The 10095-nt window shown below is 45.8% G+C and overlaps 1 protein-coding gene across 1 annotated transcript; it reads right to left on the bottom strand.

Annotated features, from left to right (window-relative positions):
* Nucleotides 1–1459: 1459 nt before the first annotated feature.
* Nucleotides 1460–9021, bottom strand: LOC129850253 (neurofilament heavy polypeptide-like). The gene is made up of 3 exons (XM_055916741.1): nucleotides 7744–9021; nucleotides 7354–7478; nucleotides 1460–6870 (listed from the first exon to the last, which is right to left on the bottom strand). Exons 1-3 carry the CDS (start codon nucleotides 8770–8772, stop codon nucleotides 2163–2165), a joined length of 5862 nt encoding a protein of 1953 aa, XP_055772716.1. The 5' UTR covers nucleotides 8773–9021; the 3' UTR covers nucleotides 1460–2162.
* Between the last annotated feature and the right edge of the window lie 1074 nt (nucleotides 9022–10095).

A 10095-nucleotide genomic window follows, 5' to 3' on the forward strand; every position in this document is an offset into this window, starting at 1 on the left:
CTACAAAAAAAGTGCTGTAGCAGAGAGAACAGTCTATGACTAGGGTGGCTGGAGTCTGACAATTTTTAAGGCCTTCCTCTGACACCGCCTGGTATAGAGGTCCTGGTTGGCAGGAAGCTTGGCCCAAGTGATATACTGGGCCGTACGCACTGCCCTCTATAGTGCCTTGCGGTCGGAGGCCGAGCAGTTGCCATACCAGGCAGTGATGCAACCCATCAGGATGGTCTCGATGGTGCAGCTGTAAAACCTTTTGAGGATCTGAGGACCCACGCCAAATCTTTTCAGTCTCCTGAGGGGGAATAGATTTTGTCGAGGCCTCTTCACAACTTTCTTGGTGTGCTTGGACCATGTTAGTTTGTTGGTGATGTGGAAGCCAGGGAACTTTAAGCTACCCTTACCCTTCAGGAAGTCCAGGATCCAGTTGCAGAGGGAGGTGTTTAGTCCCAGGGTCCTTAGCTTAGTGATCAGCTTTGAGGGCATTATGGTGTTGAATGCTGAGCTGTAGTCAATGAATAGCATTCTCACGTAGGTGTTCCTTTTGTCCAGGTGTAAAAGGGCACTGTGGAGTGCAATAGAGATTGCATCATCTGTGGATCTGTTGGTGCGGTATACAAATTGGAGTGGGTCTCGGGTTTCTGGGATAATGATGTTGATGTGAGCCATGACCAGCCCTTCAAAGAATTTCATGGCTACAGACGTGAGTGCTACGGGTCGGTAATCATTTAGGCAGGTTACAATAGTGTTCATAGGGACAGGAACTATGGTGGTCTGCTTGAAACATGTTGGTAGTACAGACTCAGACAGGGAGAGGTTGAAAATGTCAGTGAAGACACTTGCCAGTTGGTCAGCGCATGATCGGAGTACACGTCCTGGTAATCTGTCTGGCCCTGCGGCCTTGTGAATGTTGACCTGTTTTAAGGTCTTACTCACATCGGCTGCGGAGAGCGTGATCATACAGTCATCCGGAACAACTGATGCTCTCATGCATGTTTCAGTGTTACTTGCCTCTAAGCGAGCATAGAAGTTATTTAGCTCGTCTGGTAGGCTCGTTTCACTGCTTCCCTTCGTAGTCTGTAATAGTTTGCAAGCCCTGCCACATCCGACGAGCGTTGGAGCCGGTGTAGTGACCAACAGATGCATATCTGTATTCCCAGTCATGTGAAATACATAGATTAGGGCCTGATACATTTATTTCAATTGATTGATTTCCTTATACGAACTGTAACTCAATATGTTGCATTTATATTTTTGTTCAATATAAAGGGCTCAACCGTGAGTCTCTGCCATGCTTTGGGGAAATAGGATGCAGGCAAAGGGGAGATTTATTTTGAATTCAACCTAGTGCTGTTGGAATTCACCTAGCTTCTACATAGGGGAGAAACTCTGAGAAATTCTATATGTGATGCCGTCTTATCAGGTGAAAGACAGCACAGTATGTAAGAATAGCTGGAAACAGAAGTGCTCTTCAAATAGAATTTATTGCTCAGCGCATTCAGGCATGATCAAATCACATTATCAACCATTCTCATTATCATCCCTATGCACATTATCATCCATTGGTCAGAAGTAAATATATACAGCAAAATACAGCTTTTGGTTTGTTATATTCAATATTACAGTACGTCTCTCTTGCAGGAGTTCATTAATTGTGCCTCATAATCAGGGGCGCAACTTTGATTTTAGAAGTGGGGGGGATGTTATTATTATTGTAAATAAAATAAAAATATCCAGTCGGATAAACACTCCAAACAGCCTACCCGACCACTCGGAGGCATCCACATGGTCCAAAAGCACACCTATGCCTCGTTTTGTAACACATTCCAATGATAAAACTGGGGGGGACATAAATACAAATTCAGAATGCGGGAGTGGGACATGTCCCCCCGTCCCCCCGTCCCCGTCCCCAGTGAAAGTTGCGGCCCTGGTCATAATTGACAGTCACGAATCATGATACTTTACATATTAAGCGTCAGTTAATATTTTAAGGGGGAGCAGTTCTCATATTGCTTTAAAGCCTTTCACTAACCATGCAGTTTTACAGAAAACCTCTACTGACCTCTAAATCGAGTCATTCAAAAAGAGGTTAAGTCTCAAGTTTTAGGTTTAGCTTGCTTCTCTGCGATTGGCTCAGCAGCTTGTCCGGTAAAGCAGTTCTCGTCTATTTAAAATGTATCTTGTTCTGTTATCTTCTCATCAACTGTCTGATCTTTCAAACCCACGGCTGATACATCCTGTTCTTTCACTGGTAATGTATTTGTAATAGATATCTCAACTTGTTCAGATTTTAACTCAGAGGCCTTGGTTTTCACACTCTCTGTCTTTGGGGTTCCATCTTTGGGATCTGTAACCTTCTCAGGCTCTTTGTCCATACTTTCCTCTTGTTTCTCCTGAGTTGTGTTGCTTTCTGGCACCTCCCTGTGGGAGTCATTGCTCTCTGCAAATGCAGGCATCTGTTTCTCTGGTGGTGTGATTGTCTTAGCTTTGTCACCACTGCCCGTCGTTTCACTCTCTTCCGTAGGGGTGGTCATTGATTCTGGGGTGAGGGTTGAGTATGGTTTAGGGATGGTCGTTGATTCTTGGGTGAGGGTTGAGTCTGGTTTAGGGATGGTCGATGATTCTGGGGTGAGGGTTGAGTCTGGTTTAGGGGTGGTCGTTGATTCTGGGGTAAGGGTTGAGTCTGGTTTAGGGGTGGTCGTTGATTCTGGGGTGAGGTTTGAGTATGGTTTAGGGGTGGTCGTTGATTCTGGGGTGAGGGTTGAGTCTGGTTTAGGGGATATTTCCTCTTTAGGGGTGATGGTTGAGTTTGGTTTTGGGGAAGTTTCAAATTTAGGGGTGACTGCTGGTTCTGGTTTTGGGGAAGTTTCTTCTTCAGTGGTGACTGCTAGTTCTGGTTTAGGGGATGTCTCCTCTTTAGGGGTGACAGTGGGGAATGATTTAGGGGATGTCTCTTCTTTAGGGGTTACGGTTGGCTCCTGTTGTGGAGATATTTCCTCTTTAGGGGTCACAGATTGGTCCGGTATTGGGGATGTCTCCTCTTTAGGAGAGACAGTTGGCTCTGGATGCGGGGTTGTTTCTTCTTTAGGGGTCACAGTGGGGTCTGGTTTAGGGGATGTCTCTTCTTTAGGGGTGACGGTTGGCTCTTGTTGTGGGGATGTCTCCTCTTTAGGGGTCACAGATTGGTCCGGTATTGGGGATGTCTCCTCTTTAGGAGAGACAGTTGGCTCTGGATGCGGGGTTGTTTCTTCTTTAGGGGTGACAGTGGGGAACGATTTAGGGGATGTCTCTTCTTTAGGGGTTACGGTTGGCTCCTGTTGTGGAGATATTTCCTCTTTAGGGGTCACAGATTGGTCCGGTATTGGGGATGTCTCCTCTTTAGGAGAGACAGTTGGCTCTGGATGCGGGGTTGTTTCTTCTTTAGGGGTCACAGTGGGGTCCGGTTTAGGGGTTGTTTCTTCTTTAGGGGTCACAGTGGGGTCCGGTTTAGGGGTTGTTTCTTCTTTAGGGGTCACAGTGGGGTCCGGTTTAGGGGATGTCTCTTCTTTAGGGGTGACGGTTGGCTCGTGTTGTGGGGATGTCTCCTCTTTACTGGTAACTGCTGGATCTGGTTTAGGGGATGTTTCATCTTTAGCTGTGACTGCTGGTTCTGGTTTTGGGGAAGTTTCTACTTTAGTGGTGACTGCTAGTTCTGGTTTTGGGGAAGTTTCTACTTTTGGGATGACTACTGTTTTTGGTTTTGGGGAAGTTTCTACTTTAGGGGTGACTGCTTGTTCTGGTTTTGGGGAAGTTTCTTCTTTAGGGGTGGTGGTTATATCTGGTTTTGGGGAAGTTTCTACTTTAGCTGTGACTGCTATTTCTGGTTTTGGGGAAGTTTCTACTTTGGGGGTGACTGCTGGTTCTGGTTTTGGGGAAGTTTCTACTTTAGTGGTGACTGCTAGTTCTGGTTTTGGGGAAGTTTCTACTTTAGTGGTGACTGCTAGTTCTGGTTTTGGGGAAGTTTCTACTTTTGGAATGACTACTGTTTCTTGTTTTGGGGAAGTTTCTTCTTTAGGGGTGACTGCTTGTTCTGGTTTTGGGGAAGTTTCTACTTTACTGGTGACTGCTTGTTCTGGTTTTGGGGAAGTTTCTACTTTAGTGGTGACTGCTTGTCCTGGTTTTGGGGAAGTTTTTACTTTAGGGGTGACTACTGTTTCTAGTTTTGGGGAGGTTTCTACTTTAGGGGTGACTGCTTGTTCTGGTTTTGGGGAAGTTTCTTCTTTAGGGGTGGTGGTTATATCTGGTTTTGGGAAAGTTTCTATTTTAGGGGTGACTGCTGTTTCTGGTTTTGGGGAAGTTTCTACTTTAGTGGTGACTGCTGGTTCTGGTTTTGGGGAGGTTTCTACTTTAGTGGTGACTGCTAGTTCTGGTTTTGGGGAAGTTTCTACTTTTGGGATGACTACTGTTTCTGGTTTTGGGGGAGTTTCTACTTTAGGGGTGACTGCTTGTTCTGGTTTTGGGGAAGTTTCTTCTTTAGGGGTGGTGGTTATATCTGGTTTTGGGGAAGTTTCTACTTTAGGGGTGACTGCTGGTACTGGTTTTGGGGAAGTCTTCTCTTTAGGGGTGACAGTTCGGTCCGGTTTTAGGGCTGTTTCTTTTTTAGGGGTGACAGTGGGGTCTGGTTTAGGGGATGTCTCCTCTTTAGGGGTTACGGTTGGCTCCTGTTGTGGGGATGTCTCCTCTTTAGCGGTGACAGTTTGGTCCGGTTTTGTGGTTGTTTCTTCTTTAGGGGTGACTGCTGGTCCCTGTTTAGGGGATGTCTCTTCTTTAGGGGTGACAGTGGGGTCCGGTTTAGGGGATGTCTCCTCTTTAGGGGTTACGGTTGGCTCCTGTTGTGGGGATGTCTCCTCTTTAGGGGCAACAGTGGGGTACGGTTTAGGGGATGTCTCTTCTTTAGGGGTGACAGTTTGGTCCGGTATTGGGGATGTCTCTTCTTTAGGGGTCACAGTGGGATCCGGTTTAGGGGATGTCTCCTCTTTAGGGGTGACTGTTGGCTCCTGTTGTGGGGATGTCTCCTCTTTAGCGGTGACAGTTTGATCTGGTTTTGTGGTCGTTTCTTCTTTAGGGGTGATTGCTGGTCCCTGTTTAGGGGATTTCTCTTCTTTAGGGGTGACAGTGGGGTCCAGTTTAGGGGATGTCTCTTCTTTAGGGGTGACAGTGGGGTACGGTTTAGGGGATGTCTCTTCTTTAGGGGTGACAGATTGGTCCGGTATTGGGGATGTCTCCTCTTTAGGAGAGACAGTTGGCTCTGGATGCGGGGTTGTTTCTTCTTTAGGGGTCACAGTGGGGTCTGGTTTAGGGGATGTTTCTTCTTTAGGGGTCACAGTGGGGTCTGGTTTAGGGGATGTTTCTTCTTTCGGGGTCACAGTGGGGTCTGGTTTAGGGGATGTTTCTTCTTTAGGGGTCACAGTGGGGTCTGGTTTAGGGGATGTCTTAGATTCTTTCCCTTTTTCCTCACCCATTGAGACATCTTTTGTGACCTTTTCACTGCCATTATGTTCATTCTGCACAACACTTTTTACAATATCATCCTTGCTGCTCACTTCTGGCTCTGTCGGACCCACCTCCTTTTTAAGAGTCTTTTGCACAGGCTCTTCCTTACACTCACTTGTTGTGCTGATAATTCTGTCTGGCATTTTACCTCCTACTGTTTTCTCATCTTGTGTCATTTCTACACTAGAATCATCTGGTGACTTCACCTGCTCCACTGTCTCCTTGGTTGGACTGCTCTTCAGCTCTGCAGTGATATCAGGGGATTCCATGTCCTTCTCTGTGGGCTCAGGGAGATCCTCTTCTTGTGTTGTCACAGCACTCTCTGCCTCTTGAGGTTGGTCTGACTCTCTGTGCTCCTTCTGAACAGGTTTCTGCTCCAGTGTTGGGGCACTCTGATATAAATGTTTTCTCTCTTTGATGGGACTTTCTTTTGGGCTGTCTTGATGTTGCTCTGTTGGGGCACTCTCCTCTTTCAGATCTACCTCTTTTTTCTCTTTTAAAGGGCTTTCTTTTTTTCTCTCCTCTGACACCTTTTTGGGTTCTTTGGAGATGTCCTCTGTGGGGACCTGTGGTTCACCCTTTATTGAACTTCCTGTTTTGCTATCCTCTGACTCTGAAGTTTTGGGTTCTGTTGAGATGGGAATCTCTGGTTGGGATTCACCATGTTTTGGGGTGTCATCTTTTTCTAATGTCCCCTTTATCTCGCTGTCTAGCTTCTTTGTTGTGTCCAGTTTTTCCTTCTCTCCGTCACTGGTGGCCTCAGCTGAGTTGACTTCACTTTGTGTATTTTCACCTCTGTCAATGTCCTCTGTCTTTTTGATTGCATCTGGCTCACCCCCCTTTTCCTCCTCTCTTTCATCCTCTCCCTCCTCTCCATTTTCTCCCTCGCTATGGCTAACTCCATCTCCATTTACCTCGACCTCTGCTGATGTTACAATCTGCTGTCTCTTAGACTCTTCCTCCTGTTCACCCTCTTCCTCCGGGGCGTCCACTTCAACATCCACTTTACCTCTATCTTTCTCTTTCTGCTCATCCACCTCTCCCCCACTCCTCCTCTCAGCTTTGTCACTCTCTTCTCCCTGCTTCTGTCTCAACTCGTCTCCCTCTCCCCGGACCGTCTCCTCGGAGCCTGTCTCCTCGATCTCGGACATCTCCATGTCTCTGGTGGTCTCAGTGATGATCTCCTCAACAAACTTGTACTGGGGCTCAGACCTGCGTGTGGGCCCTCCCTGCCGGGCCAGGCAAGGCAGGGTGTAGACGGGGGACTGGCGGTAGATGCAGGGCATGGAGATGTGGGTGTCAGAGATGGTGTACAGGCGGGACTCCTCACCCTCCAGGAGTTTCCTATAGGGAGGCAGAGAGACGTGTTATTACTGCCATGACTATAATATGGATATGTCCCAATGTGTTAGCCTCGTAAATGCCAGACTGATCACCGCTGCACACATCCATGTCAGCTCGTGAGAACAGTGTGTGTGGATATGTCTGAATATCCATATCATGATTAAAGTGTCATTCTGTGTTGTGATGTGGTCTATGTTCATTTGATGTTAAATATGAAATCAAACTATTTCAATAAAATGTCTACTGTTTCATTTGTTCACCATTGACTGTGTTTTGTAGTAATCTCTCACCATCGCTATGACACTTTTGCACAGTTTTTCTCTAACACAGCACTAAGTTGAATCAGATGTGTTAGCGCTGGGCTAGAATAAAATGTGCACACCCTGGTTATCCTCAGAAATAGATCCAGGAACACACTATTAACTATATGGTATTTTCCTCAGTCAATGATTTTATATATGGGAGAGAGTTGATGTCTCTTACCTATAAGAGAGAATCTCCACATCCAAAGCCATTTTGACATTCAGCAGGTCCTGGTACTCTCTCAGGTAGCCAGACATGTCTAGTTTAGCATTGGTCAGCTCATTCTCCAGCTGCCTGATAGTGTCCTGGGCAGAAAAGCATACACAAGTCAATAATAGGGTCAAGCAGCCACTTTGGTTGGTATGACAACAAGGAGAAATTTAGGGGGGGGTATAGTGTTCTACTCCTATAGGCCTATATGAGGAAATTATGTTCCAGTAATGAAATAGTTCACATGGGGCCTATATTTGTGGAATACACCTACAGCATAGCCCTGAATACAAATATGAATCGTAAAAATGTGTATGTTTACTTACAATTGTTAGAGGTACAAAATAAACCAAAGTCTACCTGGTAATGAATCATTTCCGCATAGTGACGCTCCTCCAGCTCTTGTAGTTGTTTTTCCAGGGCCTCTCTCATTCCTTTCCCACAGTCCAGTTCAATTGTTTTCCCCTGCAGGCGCCTTCTATTCTCCTGGATCTCCTGCTGGGTCGCCTTCAGCACCTCTCTGTTGCTCTCTGCCGCTTTGGTTAACTTTGCGAACTGGATACGGAAGCCCTCCTCGGCCTGCTGAAAGTCGGAGGTGGCGTGACCTTCTAACTGCACACGGATGTCCCGGAGAGCTGCAGTGATGTCAGGTTTGCCAAAGTCGTGCGCCTTGACCGTTACTTGAGCCTCTTGGATCTGGGCCACCATTTCTGATACCTCGTCCTCATGGTTCTTCTTCAGGAAGTGAATCTCGTCCACCAGAGACTGCGCTTTCTCGTCCAACTGAAGTTTGGCGAGGTATGCATCGTTGGCGTCCTTTTTCAGCACAAGGATGCCGTTCTCTGCATCTGAGCGGTCACGTGCCTCCTGCTCGTACTTGTCTCTCAAGGTGAGGAAATCTTCCTCCAGGTTCTGATGCTCTATCTCGATCTGACGCTTCTGAAGGGTGATGTCATGAACTAGATTCCTCAGGTCCATATGCTCCGGCTCGTGCTCCTGGGCCAGAGACGCAGGGGACTGTGCCTTTAGTTTGATTTCCTCGATTTCCCTCTCAAACAATTCATTTTGCTGCTCCAAATGACGCACCTTCTCTATGAATCCGGCGAAACGGTCGTTCAGCCCATGGAGCAGTTCTTTCTCATTCATTTTCGTCAACACCCCGGTAAATGGGCCTGATAAATCGAAAAGGCTCTGCGATGATCTCGGAATGGATCCGAATTCGCTCTTCAGCATCGTCACATATCCTCTGTTCCTGTACGCAGTAGTCGACTCAAAGCCAACGGTCCTGGACGCAGAGGGGGATCCGGTCAGTTTAGGTTGATAGCAGCAATACTCAGCTTGAGCTGCCCTATGCGGAGAACCCGAAAGATTGTCCATTCTGAGGCTCATATTGCCTCAGTAAACTCAGCCGTGTTGGTGTGCAGGCTAAGCACCGAGGCTCCTACCTTTTATACTCCCTCTGTCTGCTCGCGCTGCAGAATGGAACTGTCCATAGTGCTGAAAATGTATAGAATCAGCTGTAGGCTTGACTGTCTGCCAACGCGTGCATCCTCACCTGTGTTCTCTCTCTCTCCATCTCTTTCTCTCCCTCATCGTTTTGTCTCAGACAGCATTGACGCATAGGAAATCATTTCACTTTGAAACGCCAGCAGTCTACAATGACACCTCAAAGTTACAAGTCATATGTCTTTAATACATTGTCAGGTGGTCAAACTATTGTTTTATCCAAAGGGCTATATCTTTCCTTAATTTTTTATATATTATAGAAAGGGGCCGCAGATTCTGGTTTGGCTGAATGTGCTTGCCTTGTAATATAACTGTATATTACTGTATATAAAAGACTGTAATGCAAGTGTAAAATAGTCATGTAAGAATGACCCTAAGCCTAGACATAACTGCTCCCATTTCTCAGTCAAGCAGCACTTCTAAAGGGCATTTCAAACACTTTTCAACCTCATATTCATCATCTCCAGCACCAAACCAGTGAAAATTAGGTTGAAAACGGGTGGAATTGCTCTTTAATCTTGCACCTTTTTACAAATGTCTACATGAGGAAAATGCATGGGTCTGCTTGGCTTAGCGGAGACAGGCTGGCTGAAAAGGGTTGGCCTGGATGTGTTCCAGTGATACAGCTTTCATTTACACCTCACAGTATACGGTAGGTTGCTCATAGAAATCAATGGTGTATTTCAGTGAATAATGTGAATAGGATATCAGAATATGATATTTACTCTTTTTAATCAGACGTGAAAACCTCTATAGAGAGAGATTAGTAAATAGAAAATGTGACTAAACAATGTCTCAGCAAACATATTTTTTATTGTAAAATAGTGTATCACCACTAAAACAAGCACTACATTAACTCCGTGTCACTTGATAGATGTTTGTTAGAAAAGGATACACAGTGATTCACATATTTTAACCTCTAACGCCTCACAAACCCGGATCCGGGATCCCCCCCATCACAAAAGCTGACTAGCATAGCCTAGCCTAAAGTTACAGGGATATCATAAAATAAAATGTTCATGAAATCACAAGTCCAAGACACCAAATGAAAGATACAGATCTCGTGATTCAAGCCATCATCTCTGATTTTTAAAATGTTTTACAGGGAAGACACAATATGTAAATTTATTAGTTAACCACGTTAGCAAAAGACAACAATTTTCTTACTCCACCATTTTCTTACTGCATCAGTAGCTATTACAAATT

The sequence above is a fragment of the Salvelinus fontinalis genome, unplaced genomic scaffold (assembly GCF_029448725.1).
Source record: "Salvelinus fontinalis isolate EN_2023a unplaced genomic scaffold, ASM2944872v1 scaffold_1894, whole genome shotgun sequence".
NCBI lineage: Eukaryota > Metazoa > Chordata > Actinopteri > Salmoniformes > Salmonidae > Salvelinus > Salvelinus fontinalis.

Coding starts and splice junctions, on each gene's coding strand:
- LOC129850253 (XM_055916741.1), bottom strand. CDS start 8,772: ATGAGCCTCAGAATGGACAATCTTTCGGGTTCTCCGCATAGGGCAGCT. Junction 7,479..7,743: donor CGGAAATGATTCATTACCAG/GTAGACTTTGGT, acceptor TTTTCTGCCCAG/GACACTATCAGGCAGCTGGA. Junction 6,871..7,353: donor GTGGAGATTCTCTCTTATAG/GTAAGAGACATC, acceptor GCCTCCCTATAG/GAAACTCCTGGAGGGTGAGG.